The sequence below is a fragment of the Coptis chinensis genome, chromosome 5 (genome assembly GCF_015680905.1).
Source record: "Coptis chinensis isolate HL-2020 chromosome 5, ASM1568090v1, whole genome shotgun sequence".
Lineage (NCBI taxonomy): Eukaryota > Viridiplantae > Streptophyta > Magnoliopsida > Ranunculales > Ranunculaceae > Coptis > Coptis chinensis.
The window spans coordinates 75,564,649-75,583,925 of NC_141460.1; the positions used below are offsets into that span (position 1 = coordinate 75,564,649).

At 36.6% G+C, this 19,277-nt stretch overlaps 1 protein-coding gene across 1 annotated transcript; it reads right to left on the reverse strand.

Annotated features, from left to right (window-relative positions):
- Positions 1-275: 275 nt before the first annotated feature.
- LOC147498933 (putative histone-arginine methyltransferase 1.3) lies at positions 276-18,459 on the reverse strand. The gene is made up of 15 exons (XM_086560773.1): positions 18,176-18,459; positions 18,039-18,104; positions 17,243-17,351; positions 14,312-14,455; positions 13,381-13,484; positions 11,773-11,871; positions 11,624-11,693; positions 10,184-10,280; positions 7,577-7,631; positions 3,889-3,972; positions 2,570-2,647; positions 2,355-2,458; positions 1,994-2,166; positions 1,762-1,913; positions 276-697 (listed from the first exon to the last, which is right to left on the reverse strand). Exons 1-15 carry the CDS (start codon positions 18,350-18,352, stop codon positions 620-622), a joined length of 1,590 nt encoding a protein of 529 aa, XP_086416899.1. The 5' UTR covers positions 18,353-18,459; the 3' UTR covers positions 276-619.
- Between the last annotated feature and the right edge of the window lie 818 nt (positions 18,460-19,277).

Genomic DNA, 19,277 nt, shown 5'->3' on the forward strand with positions numbered 1-19,277 from the left:
GCAGCTCCTGCTGTAACCAATGTGGCTTGGATTTTCAGAACGTTGTATGCATCCCTAGTAATCCTAGTATGCTATTGGTTAGCCTCCCCGACTCTTTGTTTTTATCATTACATGCTGCTTGTGACTCTCTCTCACCACGGTATACCATCAGTCCATCACACATCACTTACAGTAATGGCATGTGTAAGTTTTTTCGGTGACGTAAAGACCTAAAAATGCTTGTATGTAATCTCTCTTCTTCTATCAATAAAATTCAATTATCAAAGAAAAACTAAAATCTCTAAGTAGAGCGTTTTCAACTTGTAACCTCCTTTGGAAAAAGCTTCCATATATGCATAACACATTTCGGTGTTTCAACCAAACTCGGGAAAAAACCTTGAAATTATCTAGTGGGTTTGGTCATGATGATATTTTGGCATAACACACACAATTGATGATGATCATCCGCTAAATGTATTCGTAATTTACAAAGGGGAGGCACTGCAGAAGCATTGTCAAAGAAATGCGATGTCCACATGTTATGGTGGAGGCATCTATGTTACAGGCGCACTCTACTGTGGTCAATAGGAGAAACTCTGCACTTGTCAGCAGCACCGAAAGAAAAATCTCATCACCAATTTTATTGTACACCTGAATTCTGTGTTGGCTGCTGCATTAAACCATGCCCCAATGCGTCCTCAGATTGAAGAGGTGTATCCTGCGTTGGTAAAATCACGCTCAAGCTCCAAAAGTAGAAGAAAATTCATTCATATCATTATAAACTACGGGGCTCCATTATAGAAATAGAGCATATATACAAAATAAATAAATAACGCAAATAAAAGTTGGATCACTGTCCAACCACTTGTGCTCTTTTTATAGCCTGAGATGAATGGCGGAAAGACTGACACGGAACATAAACCAAATCTGCTACGGTCCTAAATCAACAATGTATCTGCTCGGTCCTAAATCAACAATGAACAGATACAGAATGTTTGAGGAAGTGTATCTTATGTATGTAATAATGTCAAACAATGCCTCCTGTCAGATCAGATTTGATAAAACCGACATGGACTCCAGTGGTCTGAGGGCCTATTAAACTGACTGCCTTGTATACTCGTAAACAAATAATAAAAACAATATTTAGCTGGTTCTCCAACCAAATGATGATCTTATCGAACAGCCTGAGATGAATGGCGTAAAGACTTGGAAGATTATACTCGTAGTTCAGCAAATAAAATGGAAAAGAAACCCTCCGGCCTACATAAATCATATCTGGTACGATTCTAAACCAACAATGTTCTGATATGAACTCTGATCGAAGAAGTGTATCTTAATCATGTGAATATGTCAACAATGCCTCCTATGTCCTATTGAATCAGTCCTGATAAACTGAAATACTGAATATGAATTTCAATGGTCTGCACCAAGCGCCCAAGCCTATTCAACTGACAGCCTTATATACTTGTCTAGCAGGACTCTTTGATGGGTTTCACAAATATGTAAAAGTTCATGAAAACAATGTAGACCTAATTTCGATTCCTATCCTGCTGCATATTGTCCTCATTTTTCATTTTTTCCCCCTACTTCCAAATTGTTGGTGGGCAGTGTGTTAGGGCCGGGAGATAACTAGTTGTAGATTGGCATTCAAGGCAGATGGTTCCACTTAAAATGGGATAAATAGTTGTAGAAACATCTCTACCATCGTTTAGCCAGTCAACAAAACAGGAAGATAATATGGAAAATAGATGACCAATAGCAACTACACATGACATCACATACCTGTGAGTGTAGAAATGGATTAGGCTGCTGATCTTGCGCCCATGCATAAGGTTGTGGCTGCGACATTCGATAGTAGGGTTCCTTCAGATCAAGTTTACAGGATGATGTCTGAACGATACCTCCTTGCTCAGCGCCAGGTCCCCACATTTTAGCTTTGAAAAGTAGCATCATGTCAGTCAGCTACAAATTAAAACACTTGAGCAAACAACAGTGAAAACTGAAAATATCCAACCTGACATTGTTAGGTACATCGTATAACTTTGAGCATTATGGGACACCATGTGGAGTCGCCCGGTTATTTCTTGTCCAGCCATGACGTATATAGGCTGTGAGAGAACACAGCGTAGTTGGTACCAATGTGTGGTGGGTAAACCTGGGGCAGTACTAAGCCACCTCTGAACAGTACTGCAGATCAATTCAGACAGAGTTGTGTTTAAACCAAACCAAAACCTCCAAGCACAACAACTCCAACAGAATACTATGTTTAATTCAGGGCATAGATGAAAACATTGATCAATAAGAATGAGGGACACGAGGTTAACAACAAAGCTGACTCGTGATAGATTTAACCACTGGTCAAGGTTGGCGGTTACCTCCCATTGAACAAGACATCAAACCAACAAGCTAATCCATGCACTCTAGTCCCAACAGAAGCAGTGAATTTAAGTGGTATATCAATTTCATATAGCTCTTCTTCCTAGAATTACGAAAAACAAGAGCATCTCAAAACCATGATCCAGAAATGCCAACAAATGATGCAGGAAATCAGTTATCATTAAAAAGTCTTGTTCTAAGTGTTAGTTAGTACCTTCATAGTCGTAAAATCAAGTGTATGACATATGGATTGAGCAACTATTAATCTTGGATCAAATGCATCCACCACTGGCTGTAATAAAAGCAAGAATACATACCAAAATTAATAAATTTAGAAACAACGAAAAATACAAGCTAAGAGAATCTTTTGGTTATCTAATGTTTTAATCAAACTGCTCCGCACAAAAAGCAACAGCAAAACACACACACACACACACACACACACACAAGGCTCTTCAATCTGTTTTCATAACACAGTATCTTTGTGCTCAACTAATATTAGTCAATGGGTAGAGTGTGAATTGTCCAATAGAGGAGCAAATTCTGTAAAATAAACATTAGTCTCTTGCTTTATTCAGACAGCCTAGAGTTCCAGTCACATTGTCATCTCATGTCATCAAGGTATTGTCAAATCTAAAGACAATGCATACGAAGAAATGGAAAAAGATCTCAAATCAAGTTATTCAATATTTATTGTTTTTTTTTTAAATGCATTGCCATTTTTTCTTCTAAAAGTGCATCCCGACTATTCAAACCTGACTTTTTATTCTATGTTGCATGGGTATGGCCGTATGGGTAGGTAAGTCAGGCATGAAGTGTCATAACCCAAAAGGGATAGGGGATAAACCTATGAAATATATTTCATAGTTTTTTTCAACTACGATTCATTAAAAATTCTCGATTGTTGGTTCACCACTAATTTCAATTCTTTAAATCAATAAATTTGAGCATTTTTCTAGGCAAAGCTTGCAGCATGAGAAGGAACATCAGGTGATTCTAAGAATGGACAGGAACATAGTGCATGTGTACAAACCACATGGATTGCTGTGAAGTGCTCAAGGCATTTGGAGTTGAGTTTAAATGGACATTTTCTTCACAAGAACACAGGCAGGCAATGATAACTTAAGTCAAGTTACATACTATTAATGGCTAATAGTAACTAATGCAAAATAAGGAAAGTTACAAACTTTAAGGTGATAATGTGAACCACAATATTTCACATTAAACAATGGCACGGAATAATAATCAACAAGTCTACCTACTGAAACATATCAGAAGCTACAAAATCTAGTAGGCTAGTAAGCAACAGCAACACTTGATCCAATTTTTACACCCGCACAACATCAAAAGATTTGAACTACGTATTTAATAATTACAAGACATCCCAATTACTGGAAGAGGCCGAAGAGCAATATGGGTGCGACATGAGACATAGTTGTACTATATTGTTTTCTTAAAAGAGCTCCAAGCTAAAGAAAAAACGAAATTTTACATTCGATTTTCAGATTCAAGTAGCTAGTGTAAGATAAAAACCTGTGAAAAGTATCCTTGAAATGCAGATTTATAGAGGGGAGAGAGATCGACTCCATAATAATTTTCTTGCTGCCAGAAAAGGGCCTAGAATACAAGTAACGACTGTGAGAAAAGTCATTTTAGTACATATAAACACATGAAAAAAAAAACAAATTACCATACCAACAAATATTTGCATGTTTAAACAAGAAAGAAATCAAACTGCAGGAAAAAGGCCACAAATTTGAATGAGAACGATCTAATCCAGAAACAGAGTAAAAATAACTGACAGTAATATTGAGACTATCATAAGATGGTCTTAGATGCATGGAAAATATGATCAAGCAACTGCCCATCTAACTCCAGTATCATGATCATCAAGCATTATCTTTTAAAAATGGTGTCGGGCCAAAAATATGGACCACCGACCTTGCAAGTATTAGTACCCTTCAAAGGGGTGATATTCATAGTCAAGTAGTCAATCTCTTTCCTGTATATGATTTACATGGGAGAGAAAAACAATTGAGTTGATTGGCTGAACCAATTTGTGGTTGCCTACGTACCACCTTGCTGGGGGATCAAGCCACGCCGTAGTTCTCCCCTTTCGTAGTACTCAATCCATAGGAGGGAGTATAAAGCCCATAGAAATAGGGTTTGGGGGAGGCTTCTCCAGGAAGGAGGCGGCCATAAGAGGGAGAAAAGAAAGAGAAAAAGGAGGAGAAAGGAGAGAACTACGGCGTGGCTTGATCCCCCGGCAATGGGGTATGTAGGCAACCCCAAATTGGTTCAGCCGATCAACTCAAGTGTTTTTCTACCCCATGTAAACCATGTACAGTAAAGAGATTGACTTCTTGACTATGAATTGGTCCTTTCGAAGGGTATGAATACATGCAAGGTTGGTGGTCTATATTTTGCCCCGACAAATGGTATACACAAGAACTTGCTATTATGACATCCGTTATCTATCTTTTTCACATCAGCCACATCTACAACTTATATGTTATAAATTAATACGAGAAGTTCAGTCTTTAAATTTAAATTGCAGCAATGCATTAGGACAACATAAAGAAACACACACCCTCTCTCTAAGAAAGTAAAACCCAGGTCATGTTACCTATCTTTTTCTCGTCAGCTACATATACAACTTTTAAGTTATAAATTAACACAAAAAGTTCAGTCTTTAAATTTAAATTGCAGTAATCCATTAGGAAAACATAAAGAAACACACCCTCTATCTGAGAAAGTAAACCAGGTCATCCAGTTACAAAAATAAGCCATCAATTGAATTTGAGAAACAGTTTTACCGCAAAGACTTAAAAAAAAAAGTTTCAATAGGGAATGGATTATCTTGTTGTCCTTTTTTTCTTCTCTATCGTTTTTTCTGAACCAGTAAATATGGATTTATCATGGATCAAAGAGTCAACAAGACAATGAGGCAACAAGAAGAAGGAATCCCCTCCATGCCTAGTCATTTGTGCGACCATTCCTGCAGACTACAGGAGACACTTAACACCAATTTTAGCATGCATTTAACACCTGTGACTCTTTCAAAATGTCTCTTTTTCCTCAGTAATAAAAAAAAAAAAAAGATTCACATCTGAATATTACCAACACACAGAAAGAGAAGAATGGTGGTGTTGGCCCACAAATTCAGCAGCAGCAAACTATACTAGAAAGATATATATAGGCATACATTTGACATCCTTAAATAAGAATGACGCACCTCAAACCCCTACAATAGAACTTTTAATGAATGACAAATATTACCCAGAGAGAGAGAGAGAATTAATAATTTAATATTAACAACTCTACTTTTCAGGAAGTGAATAGCAACTTCCTAATAATTTCACAAATTGTTTCGTAATGAACCTCTGGTTTTTAATTAAATGATTTTCCATATATAACCGAATTCTATATCCAACACACAAATGACACCCAAATAAGACCTCTCTCATTGCAGGTCAGTAAAACCTTTGGGTGATGATACCAGAGGTCTGGGGCTTGAACCCCCGCCAGCATCAAAGAGTTACTGATCTCATTTAAAACAGGCTTGCCAATAAAAAAAAAAAAAAAAATACCTCTCTCATTCTGCGACTCAGTTGTCTTCACATCACGTAAGTTGGCACCAAAAAGAAAAAAATTCGAGATTCAATATAAAAAACATCTCTTCGTAATAAATTTAGTAGATCTGTCATTGGATCTACACGGGCACTAAAATGTATTTCCTATTCCCACTTATGGGGACGCTACCATTAGTATGCTAGCTCATTAAGTCCAAAACCCTTGGAACTCTAGACACAAAATTGTAGGCTTGACCTTTTTTAATACTAGCTACAAATCATTGGAAAATATTGCCGAAATGTATAATGCAATTTGCAATAATTATCACTTTGGGCCACATGATGATTAATTTGGGCCCTATACTTTCACATGCGTTTCAGTTTGCGCCACTGGTGTGATTCCATTACAGGTTGCGCTTATGTGACCAAACAGATGTGAACGTGTTGAAACAGAAAGTGACGTGGCGTTGTTTCATTCTTGTGATGCCTAACAAAAAAATGCATGGCATCAGCTAGGCCATTTAGATATAGCTAATCCAACAACAAATATTTAGTGAAATATTATTCTTCATTCTCCTTTTCCGACCACCACCTCTATCATCACTAATCACCACACCACCCCCAACTCCATTAACCATAAATCTCAATGCAACTAATGAAAAATCAATAAATATTTGATAAAAAAAAAATTCTCCTTTAAAGAGAAAATTGAGATCTAATCAATTGAAGCAAGAAGACACTAACAATGATACCCCAATTTATCACATTTCATCCCTTCCACATTTCCACATGAAGTAATGCATGAATTGATTTCTGGCCGTTTTTAGTCCATCTTTTGATTTTCTTTCTATTATTCCTTTCAATTTGGTTATTACAGTTAGTTATGGTAGAGGGGGTGGTGGTTGTGTAAGGCTGAGTCCAATGGCTCCCTATCCCTCTAAAAGTAGTGTTAAAGTCAATAAAGTAGAGCTAAAATCAACAAAATAGAGCTAAAGTCAAAGGATTTTACTCTCTATCTCTATTTTACTCTCTATATAGAGAGTAAAATAGAGATAGAGAGTAAAATCCTTTGACTTTAGCTCTATTTTGTTGATTTTAGCTCTACTTTATTGACTTTTAGCTCTATTTTGTTGATTTTAGCTCTACTTTATTGACTTTAACACTACTTTTAGAGGGATAGGGAGCCATTGGACTCAGCCTAAGAAGAAGAAGATGAAGATGTCCTTTAGATATGGACCATTGGATCAGATAAATCTTAAGGTCCAACATGATGCTAGGTGGCCATTTTATGGTAGGTGTCACACAAATGACCACTTTAGTGTCACATATAATGTTAGGACACATAAACATCGGTTTAGCCACATAAGTATATTTTGTAATGGAAACATAACAGTGGCCTAAAGTGAAACATATCTGAAAGTTTATGGCCAAATTGATCGATTTTAAAGTAAGTTGTCCAAATTGATAAATACGGTAAAGTACATGGTACATTTTGACAATTTTTTCAAATCAAGACTGAGAATCCAAAATGAGAAATTCGTTGAACCAATAGCCAAATATCTTCTAGAAATAAGAACCTATGTCATTCATCATAGAGCAATGCTGCTACTAATAAAAAACGAGCATAAATGACAATCTTACACACATACCTTGTTTGCAACTTCAACAAATAAGTATTCATCACTGAAGGGTGCCATGTGCATCCTGCGGAAAATGAAAAGAAAATCAAAATAAAAATCAAAATAAAAAACTTGAAACTAAAAGGGTGGCATGCCTATCACACTATACACATGCATCCTACCAGAAATAACAAAATTCAAAAAGTTGAAGCTAACACGGTATCATAATAATTGTTAGGAAATGTTGTCTACTGATTGACTTGTTTATCATTATATAAAACTGATTTCACAGTTCAGCTTTGAAATGTAATAATCATTCAAGTCGTGATTTGTTTCTATTTTAAATTTTGAATTTGTGTTATGGTCAACGGGGCCGCACTCCCCCCCTTTGGCTTGCGCCTAAGGCACAGAAGGTGTATTGTGCCTTAACAATGCCTTAACACATCGACTTCACTGCTACCATGCATCAAGAAGTACTCCAAATGAATTTAATTTCCCTCCAAAATCATCCTAATTTATTATATGGTACAAAGACGATAATGAGTCTCAAAGCTAGCATTTAACAATCCTTGCAAAAACACAAAAATCCCTTCTACACCATCCCTACTCTAAGGCTTAGCAATCATCCGGTATTCAGTATCTATGATACTTATACGTCTGAGTTGTACTGTTGCTCCTCCAGACTTGGAATGACATTCACAAAGTTATGGCCGAGACTATCCTCCATCTTCCAAGTTGCCATGGAGACTACAATAAGTTCAATAAGCCAGCCTGTATGGGCCTTCATACACAACTCAAAAAGTAGATCCAGATACATTCAAGGCCAAGAACTTTGTGGCCATCTAAGTGCACTAACAACCTCGATTTCCTTAAAGGGTCTCTCCATCCTCATGAACTTTCTTCCAGGGACTGTTACAAACAACTAAACTTGCATGATCAAACTTGGTTCTAAAATGTTTGGGGCTCAAAAAATAACCCAAGAACCATTTGATATTCACCCACCTGATGGGCTCCTTTTCTTCCACCACCTGTCAAACACATTATCTGAACCTTAGTATGGGTTGCGTTGTAGCAAATATTGTTCCCATAGTCCTCCTTTTGCATGTGACTATTGACTATTGACTTTTAGCTACATGCCTACATGGTATCTTCTCCATATTAATAACATTATTCGACACTCCTCTAAAATGAAGATTTCTTATTATGATGTATGTCAAATTTGCATTTGCGTAAAGACTAATGTCTAAAGTTATTATCATTTTCCTTAAAGTTATGCAAGTGAAATGTCAGTGAGAAGTATTTCGTGTCACGGCAACCAGATCTCTTTCCATCAGAAGGTGAATCTGGGATTATTTTGGGGTTGCCATCCTATCCACTTGAAAGGAGCAAACTACAAGAGAATGTCAAAAAACATGATGTGATGCAGGTTATGTTCAATGTTAGACCACTGATTTATTGCAAGGTTGAAAAGGTATAAGTTGAGGAATTTATACTAAATCCGGTGCTTCTCAATATATACTGAGTAGGAGTTGGATGATCTAATTATTTCTCAGGTGTCTTGCCAAGGAGTTGCTCACATTTTTCTCCATGTTATGAATCTTAGTACTCTTAAATCACAACCTTTGGTCCTTGTCCTTGATTTTGCAGTTAGAAATGTAGGACACAGGTCCAAAGGGCTATACTAAGGTTTTGCAACTCCTTTACTTTCTGACTATACTACTAACCACCTAGTAAATGTTTCTCTGCAGCTTAAAGATCTCATGCACACTACTGAGAAGAAACTATATCAAAAACTAAAAAAAAAAAAAAAAAGAGTAATAAGTTGAGTTATGTGAAATTACTTAAAACACATTAAGAAAAAAAAATGAATTGCAATATCAGCATTCAGATGTGCTACATATACAAAATAGATGTTAAAAAAGTCATGAGAGCTGTTGTTGGTTTCTTAGTTGGTTCCGCTACTGAATCCACTATTCAAGACTGCATGCCCAATCCAAATTTTGATTCAACTACCAACCTTGCAAAAACTTAAAAATCTATAATCTGTACCATCGATTGACATTTACACCAAGTGGGAGTGTATATAAGTTTTAGAAATGGGGTGATGGCTGTATCCTTGGAACTCTGTGTCATTTTGCTCATCTTTTACTTGTATTTCTAGCCTTTCTCAGCCTACTTTCTTCTATTGATGAATTTAATTTTACGGAGAAATTTAAAGACTAAAAAACACATGTCAGTGTTACTAGAATACGGCAATATGGTGGGAGGCGAACGAAGAAGATGAGCGTTTGAAGAGAAGAACCAAATTGTATGGCGGTTGGGAGAGAGAGAGAGGGTGTTTTTGTGTTGAGCAAAAAAAAGAGAGAGGGTGTCTTTGTGTTTCAGCAGGCATAAGGACAAAGTGGATTTTTGCTTCCCTGGGCCAAGAGCTCACTTCGTTCGGGATAACTACCCATCAAAATAAAGCAGCATAACTCATTTTCTAACGCAAATGCAAGTTATCAGTATGACTTTGATTTTAATCGTTTGGTGATCTGTTTGCTAAGAAACTCATGATTTGGTTTAACTAATCAAGAATAAGAATATTAGATGTAAGATCATAGGCTAGAAAGAACTCAGATCACTAACCGCACTCACCTCCCAATTGTGGGAAACATTTTTCCATTAGGAACAAGGAACTTATCTCTTGCAATCACGTATGTTTCTAGCATCCTTTCATTGACTAGTAAGGTGCCTACATAACAGCAGATACAAAATCATACTTGAGAATAATTTAGATGCAAGATCAAACTTTTTCAAGCAGAAGTAGTTGTAAAAGTAACAAGATATTCCGCAAAACAATCATAAAATAATCTGAAACATAACGGTAAACGACTCTATCCAAGTTCAAGTAAAATTTTTCTCCATAATATTGTATTTTTATAGTGTGAGGAAACAAACGTAATTTTTTTATTTCTAACTAGAAAAGTTCACTACCATTTTCTACCTCGACAACATAAATCTGATACAACAGAGCAACAGGGATCAACTAATGGAATCACGAAAAAAGTTCTTAAACGAAAAGATGTGGTCGGAATGACAATTCTGATCAACAGATGAGTATAAGTGAAGATGCTAAATTGTTTTCATCATTTCAGTTACAAGTCAAATAAGTTGAGATATAAATTGAGAGTTTCTATCACACGGAATTTTAAAAGCTTTATGCAAATCCAGGGAATTACTTCAGGAACAGAGGGCTTGACAAAAGTTGGGGCTATTCACACATAGGGTTAACTCCCATGGTTTTCAATAAAGACAGTAACTAATTGGGAAAATGGCTAATGTTGCTGTTGCAATAACACCTCGCCAACAAAATAAAAGGAGAGAAAGAAAGAAAAAAAACTACTATTGTAAATGTAGTTCTGGAATTTAAATTGATCTATGACACCACAGGTTCACAGCATAAGCCTGTAATATCACAAGAATGGTACCACACATACGAGTTACAACGCAAATACATATATGTAGGAGCAGGTTCCATTTACACTTTTTATACAACACAAACTTACAAAATGATTTACGAGTTGAACTTTTGTGGACTTTAATAGTCCAACCAGGGACATCCTCTCCACAAAAAAATCAGCTCATTTCAATTTTTCTAACATTGTCAAAAGTCATTTTGAACGTATGAAATCTAGAAAGTAGAAACGGACCAGATATTTTGATTTCACAACCTTCTTTTGGCAATTATAGAAATTTTTATATAAGATGGTCTTATGTGGAGAAATTTCCACGGCAGGAATATCATATCCACAAAAAATCAGCATTTGATATATCTTGTAGGATGTGGTCTAGGGCGTTGTATACTTTTGGAAACTGCAAATGACACTATCATTACAATTAAGTTATATTTTAGTTAAATGACAAGAGAAGAAGAAAATCTGGAGAAGAGAAGAATATGCAGCCTTAATTAGTTTTGGCCTTCTCTCAAATCTATATTTTTTTTTCTCTCACACATCTATGTATAAGAAGATAATAGGGTTTACATAGTGAAATTCCCCTACCAATAACAAGGAATTGTTCAGGCTCTACGCTTACCCATTGGCTCAGAGATAAGAATGTCTGCTTTCTCGGGCAATTCAATGTCCTCAACTTTACCTTTGATCACCTGAAATGGTAAAGCGAAAATGACCATTGGTATGGAAGATAGAATCTCCTATAGTATTAAAAGAGAATTTGCAACCCACCGTAATCCTCTCTCCCAGTGATGGATTTCCAGCAATGAGTCTGCGTGCATATTCTGCCATCTCAGATGCCTCCACAGCATAAACATGTTTTGCGCCAGCCTAAACGATAATTTAAAAAAAGAGAGAGAGTGAGAGAAGAATATTATAAAATGCACAGATGCACACACAATCCAAAAAAAAAATGAGTCCGAATTTGTTCACCAGCATACTTGCTGGTGAAATCTACTAGCGCTAGTAGGAGCCCACGTGTGTCCATAAAACTCTCTTATTTTCTTTTTCTTTTTTAGAGAAATTAAATAAAAAGCAAATATATCCCAAAACCAATAAGGAAATTCCTCCAAGATTTTCTCCCAAAACATTGGGTACTCTCTCTCCACTTTCGTTCTCTCCCTCCATCCCTCTTCTGAACCAATCTTTCTTGTCCATAAAATTAGCGGGGAAGGAGGTGAAGACCCCTCTGTATTTGCAGATGCGTACATAGCTGAATGTTGGAAAATGAAGTTACCAGTCGCATGTTAAAGTTGGAAATTTCGTCTCAAAATTCGATACAGATACTTGAGTCTTGCACTGACATTTTCCAGCAGTTGGTATGCTACAGAAGTAATCAATCCAACCTAGCATTAGTTCAATTAACAAGTCCTTTTATGTGGTGGGTCAGGTATGGAGATTAATCCTACTCAAATGTGTTCTTGGAAGAACCACAAGTACTCCTGTTTCGTTGCCAGAAGAATACTTGGACTCTTCATGTTTTCCTGAAGATGGAGATATGATTGCTGAATTTGTAGATTAGTGGTGACGTTTTCGTCCAGAACTAGCAGGCTTGATTCATTCTCAAAGTACATGTATACTTCTAACGTAGTGATATTGATCCAGTGATGTTGTGTTTAACCATCCCACTCTCTATCTATGTACTGTTAAATATTTGATAAGCAATTATAAAATGATTAGAATTCATTGTCTCTCAATGCTTCATTGCTTTATGTTCATACTGTTAAGAATTGCTCATACATGAACAAGCTCAATGGCAGATAAAGGAGATCAAATTAACTAGTGTACCAAGTAGCTAAAGTGCTAAACTACCTTAGCTTTGAACTAAAGGATAACAAGAGATCTTACAGACCATCACATGCACTTTATGAAAAGTACTTAAATATTGTTAACCATTTTGAAGTTTTGTAAATGACTTGTTGAGTTCGTGTGCACAGTGCACACACTTTATTGGTGCACTAGAGAGTAGAGAGTAGAGACATACTTTCTTTAAAGTTTACTTTCCCAAACTTGCAGACGAATGCAACTCAAGGACTCAACCTTAAGGGTTCAAGTGTTGGTTCATAAGAGGGATGGAGGGAGAGAACGGAAGTGGAGAGAGTACCAATGTTTTGGGAGACAATCTTGGAGGAAATCATTATTTCCTTATTGGATTTGGGATATTTTTTTTTTATTTACTTTCTTTGAAAAAGAAAAAAGAAAATGAGAGAGTTTTATGGACACACGTGGGCTCCTACTAGTGCTGGTAGATTTCACCAGCAAATATGCCGGTGAACAAATTCGGACTCAAAAAAAACAAGCAATGTGCATGTATTTCCTACTTTGAAAGTTCAAGTGTACCTGTGCTGCAAACAACGAAAGAATGCCACTACCAGCACCAACATCAACAACCACGCGGCCAAAAAAATCTGAACGGTTCTCAATGACTGCAGAGTGGTAAGTACCTGAGAAATGAATAGCATTCAGTTGTCGAAGTCTTAAAAACAGATTTATGTACAGTCTTTGACTAGCTAGTACAGGCCCAACCAGGTTCATTGTAAAATATAGTCCATGAGCAGAGCAAACTTTTGGATTGAGAGGGTGGGTGGGTACTTAAAACATGTCTTACTGTCAGTACATATGTGTCACTCTTCACTCTCCACCCTCTCCTTTCTCTCACATCTGCTCCGCTCCCCTGTCAGAGTGTGAGAACCACAGTGAGAAGGTTGTCTTCAGTTGATGGTTGTTTGGTGATGATCGCAAAAAACAACTTTGAGAAATCCACAAGTCTCACTTTCTTGCTGATTCTCGGTTCAATAAATGAACAATCGGTCAAACTAAGTCCCCTCTTCCGCTCCACCTCCTCGCATCCGTCAAACTGTCACTCCTACCCAAGCTATTCACCTCCCCCCACCCCACCCCAAACTACGTTTCTGCTACCATTTACTCTAGCACCCGCAAAACTGAAAGAGTAATAACTCCCTTGGGCCTTCAAAGCCTGTAGGGTTTTCTTTCTTGGATCAGTTTTGGACATTTGGATTTTGATGTTTAATTTGGACTTTCTATTTTTGGATCTTATAAATCTACATGTTGAAATCTCAGTTTGATAATTTGGTTCTCGACAAACAGCAAGACCGCTATCTGCTCAAGTCCCCAGTATTCTAGTATAGTTTAATAACAGTGTACCATTATTAAGCTCTTTGAAGAAACAAATTTTCAGCTGGTTAGGTAATGATAGTTCTTGCTATACAAGTTAGAAAGAACGCAACAAATTACAGTTTGACATCATAACCTGTCCTCACATAATCCTGTAACATATTTTGCTGATGCAGAAGCTGTCCATAATAATGGAAGTACATCTTAGCAGAAGAAGCCTCAATTTTGTCATCAAACTTGCTTTTAGAAACTACTACTGCTCCATTTTCCAATCGAGCTCCTGGAAAACAAAAAATTGTTAAAATTACAAATCATAGGTACTAACAGAGTCACAGGCATTCCATTAAACAAGATTTTTAGTGGTAATATCGACACACAACATGCAGAAAACTGAAAAATGAATTGCCAACGGCTGAACGTTACAAGCAAACAATGCAAGATGAATTGAGTCATGACAATGTGATGACCTTCCAATATTCTAATTTCAGTGTATCAATTAGGCGTCTTGTAATAATTAATTGTCGGTTAAATATAATTAACCCAAAACATTAATAGAAAAAATGATAGTAATATGATAAACCTGAGAAAACTATATGAGAAAACTACACCGTAAACATGAATTGACATAGTCTAATGAGCACTAGACAAAATTATGGGGTATCTGCTGTAAACCCCAGATTCTGATATACATCCCAGTACCAATACTAGGACTTGTAAGTATAGCTTGAACCAGTAAAAGTTAACAAAAAAAATAAACAACAAGAGAATTTAACAGTCTATGAGCCACTGTGGGAAGCCAGTAGCTAAACATTCTGCAATCGGGCCAAACAAAGCTGCAAGTTATACGGTGGCAAGAGCATGTACAGTGCAACAGTGCCATTTGCACTGCCACATTGACTTTTTCCCAAGGAGCTTTGCAAGACTCCTAACGTGAGATAAAAAAAAGTCCCGCACATCGTAAGCAACATTAAAGTTGAAGTGTCTGTTTACTTTCTTTATCTAGTCATTGACATGTATTTAATTGTTACTTGAGATGTATTACTTGCTTTAGTAATCGAATTTAATGCTGTCAACGGCGACGAGTCGCCAACCCGTTAGGATTCTAAATTGACGCCTTGGCACCACCTTAGAACACCATTAACAACGACCTACAGCTAATTTCACTAAATATTCTTGTTGTTGCCGCCTTTGAAAGGTTGGAATAATGCTCATTATTTTCGAACAAAAAGAATTTTTGTTCTCATTTGGTTTTCCCTTTCTGATCGGGAGAGTGTATATATACGAGACCTTCTACAAAATTATATATCCAAATTTCAGTTCTCAAAATGTTTTCATTACTATCAAAAGATACACTATGTCCATATTGAGATAAGTTACTAATATGTTCCATCAAGAAAATACAAATAGCTTCAATCATAGATCCTCCACAACTTGGTTTGCAACGAGATTTCAACCATATGATCCTCCACTTGATCAACGACTAAACACCCTTTCTGCTTCCCTCGCTTGAAGGATTTCCCTTTTCAACACTTTGAAGTGATCAGCCACATCGGGGTCAAGAACAGAGAGATCCTGGGCCAAAATCTTGTTATCTTCCTTCCACTTTTTCAGCCTATTTGCTTCCAGTTTCACTGCAACATCGGCCTTCCGCTCTTCAGCCAAAGCCACTATCTGGCTCATGTAACTATCCATCGCATGCTGTGAATCCTCCCTACATTCCATTTGATTTAATTTTTCTTTCTTTCTCCTAATTGGCCCATCAGTAGACTTGGTTGCATTTTCTTCAAACATATCACTTCCCTCAGTAGACTTGTTTGCATTTGCCTCAAACATATCACTACCCTCTCCAAGCGAAACGGGATCCCCATGAGTTGGGATAGGTGGAGTGGTGGTGTTCGAAGAACTTTCCAAATCACTGGTGGGGCCTCGCTTTTTAGATGAAGAGGTCCTCGTCCCCAGAGCCTCATTCCACTTAGAACTATCTTTTAAAATAGCCCAACAATGATCAAAAATGAATTGGGCAGAGTATGTCAACGCATAAGTGGTCTTCGCATCATTAAACTAGATTTTAGAAAGAAAAAAAATCTAAATTAGACTTTGCATCAATTTAGCAAAAGGAGGGGGAAAATAGTAAATAAGTGCATACCCAATCTTGATTAGTCGACCCACTAGTGGTCATCCTCTCAATACTAGAAACTATGTTGAAAAATTTGTGCACGGCTCTTTGGATGTGCCCCCAACGCGAACTCACCGAATCTTTGCTTCGATTATTACCAGGACCCACACGCATCTTGAAATTTTCATAAATGCGATCCCAAATACCGTGTTTCGATTGCAGGGTAGCAACCACGGGGTCCTCCGAAATCGCCACCCATGCCCGGCAAATATGCTCATCTTCTTGCATACTGAAATTTTTTGTTCTGACGGATTTCCCTTTCTTGTTGGCTGCAATATCAATTGGATCCATTGTCCAGAAGAATGAGAAGATGGTAGGGTATTTGTAGAAAATCAAACACGAAACAGAGTTTTGGCGCAGCCATGGAAAGTAGTTGCTCAAATTTTACCATTATAACAACGGACTGCATATTATTAGCCAACACTATGTCATGCAGAGCCTAGCAAAGCAATTTCTCCATATTCACATTTGCCATGTTGCAAGTAGCACTAGACTTGCATGGTACGTTTCATGACAAATACTTGCTCCTCATAAATAATATGCAGGCAGCTTTGCAAGGTGCACCAAACATGCTCCTTGCATTTCCAAATGAACGACATTCATAGCTTTTGTAGGTGATAAAATATTCAACGACATGTTTGATTAACTTATGATATTTTAAAAAACCACCTGTATAGCTATCTTTCAAAACCAAGATCTGAATATTGGAGATGCAACACGGGAGATTCAGAACACATAAGATTCATGAGATACAAGGAATCTGTAATTTCATATTTAAACCTGGTTATCATGCCAATCTAAGACAGAACAGACCATACGCGGGTAGAAATCTCAACATGTAGCAAAACTTTCCAATTAGACCAAAACAAAAGCAATATATGAACAACATACCTGAACCTGCACTAGCTGCTTCCGTCTTCCATTGTTCAAATGATAGATGGAATAATTCACTTTCATCCTCAGTTCTAAACTGAATGGTGATTGCCTTGGAATAAGAAGTCTGAAAAGCATAGCAAATATACTTCAGCAGATTATAACTTTCCCACATGATGAAACAACCAAACTGTAACAAATAATTCAGGCAGCGAAGAGGCATAACATTTTGGGAAGACCACTGGATTTTTATTCTTGTTTGAATGGTGTATGTAACATAGTTGAGGCAATGTTTCAAGGAAATGGGGCCCTCCAGATCGCTTCCACTTTCTTAATTCATGCATTGCCACCTCCTTGGAGAAGATTCCAAACATACATACATCGACTTAATTCATGCAACAAAATGGTTTCAATCAATTCTCAATCTAAGATCTAACAACATGAATGATCAACGGGCCCTATTAGATGACTCAAGTAAGACAGACCACAACAATCCTTTCGTACATTATGATCCGTGATCTCTCATATTCTATTACAGATTGAGATTGATACAAAACAGTACTTCCAACTCCTAATTGTTTTCTTAATCTTTATTTATATCTTAGAATGTTCAACATGATAGTTTGAGTGGATGCAGAAGCCAGTCTATTCAGCATATACGATATTGTTGATTTCTTACTCATAAAATCGATTTTCCAATATTTCAGCAACAGTAAATTTCTTTTACAATTCGAGTCTTCTAATTAAAATTGGATAAAAACATTGAACAGTGAGCTATTAACTCAATAACTAACTACAATGCAGCAATGCCTACCTCTTTTTTGCTAGATTCCACGCCTTCATTTATACAAATCGATTCAACCGAACTTAACTTAAACAGCTGACAAAGAAAAAAACTTTATTAATGACAAGTCACACTAATAACAACAAATCAATAAATCAATAATTTACCCGACAAGTATTCAAATCATCGACACGAATAATGACATCATCATCATTCTCTTTAACAAAAGAAAGCTGAGCATTTCCAGAATCAATACTAAACCGAGCTTTTATTAAAAAATTATCAGAATTGTTATTATTGTTAATTTGAGATACTGAGATTAAAGTAAAGTCATTTTCTGGCATGACTGATATTTTGGAAAAGTATAAAGTTAGTGTCTAGGGTTTAGGGTTTTGAGGATGCTGAAATTTATTGAGAAGTGAAAGTGTTGGAGTGTCAAGTGTTTTTATAGAGAGGGAACATAGAACAAATTATAAATCACTTTTGGTATTATTGCTTTTCTTTCAGGGTGTTTTTGGTATTGTGCTCCGTTTTTACTTTTAGTTATTAGTTATATATATAATTTTCTTTTCTATATTCATTTTTATGGGTTTAATTTAGGATATAATCTACTGTGCGCAGGAGAGAGAGAGAGTGGTGTAGTCAATTGAGACCACTCATCATAACAAAAAATGCGTGTATATTGCATCACGAAATACTATACAAGGTCCAGATTCAATAGGCATACTCTATAACTGCTATTAATTTAATTGTCTTTCGACAAGCTTGTGAACTGTTAATAAGAATATAGTTGATGTATTCATATAGTTATCTTACATCCTGATCCACCCCGCTGGCTTATTGGGTCACCCGCGACTACTAAACTAAAAATAACAAACATAGATTGTCGTGTGCTCGGTTAGCTATTTTAGAGATTTAATTGATGGTGATATTGCATATGTTGTATTAGTCAATTCGGTGGGTGATTTAAGTTTTAGGCCCTGTTTGGTAGCCTGTATTGCCCAACCCATTCATGGGTTAGGGTGCACTATCCCGATTTTTATGTTTGGTTCCTATTTTTTTTTGAGCCCAAGCCTAGATCTTAAACTAGTTGGTTGGCCCAACCACAAAAGTATGAATAACGGTATCCATTGGAAAAGGTTGGATTTCAATCTACATCATACTAAATAAGAAAAGGACCGACAAATAAAAAAAAAAAAAAAAAACAAAAAAAACAATTTATTCCCCCATCATCTCTCCACACCTTGTTTCTCTTTCTTAAACAAAAAG

Coding starts and splice junctions, on each gene's coding strand:
- LOC147498933 (XM_086560773.1), bottom strand. CDS start 18,352: ATGCCAGAAAATGACTTTACTTTAATCTCAGTATCTCAAATTAACAAT. Junction 18,105..18,175: donor ATGATTTGAATACTTGTCGG/GTAAATTATTGA, acceptor TTTCTTTGTCAG/CTGTTTAAGTTAAGTTCGGT. Junction 11,872..13,380: donor TTTCGTTGTTTGCAGCACAG/GTACACTTGAAC, acceptor ATTATCGTTTAG/GCTGGCGCAAAACATGTTTA.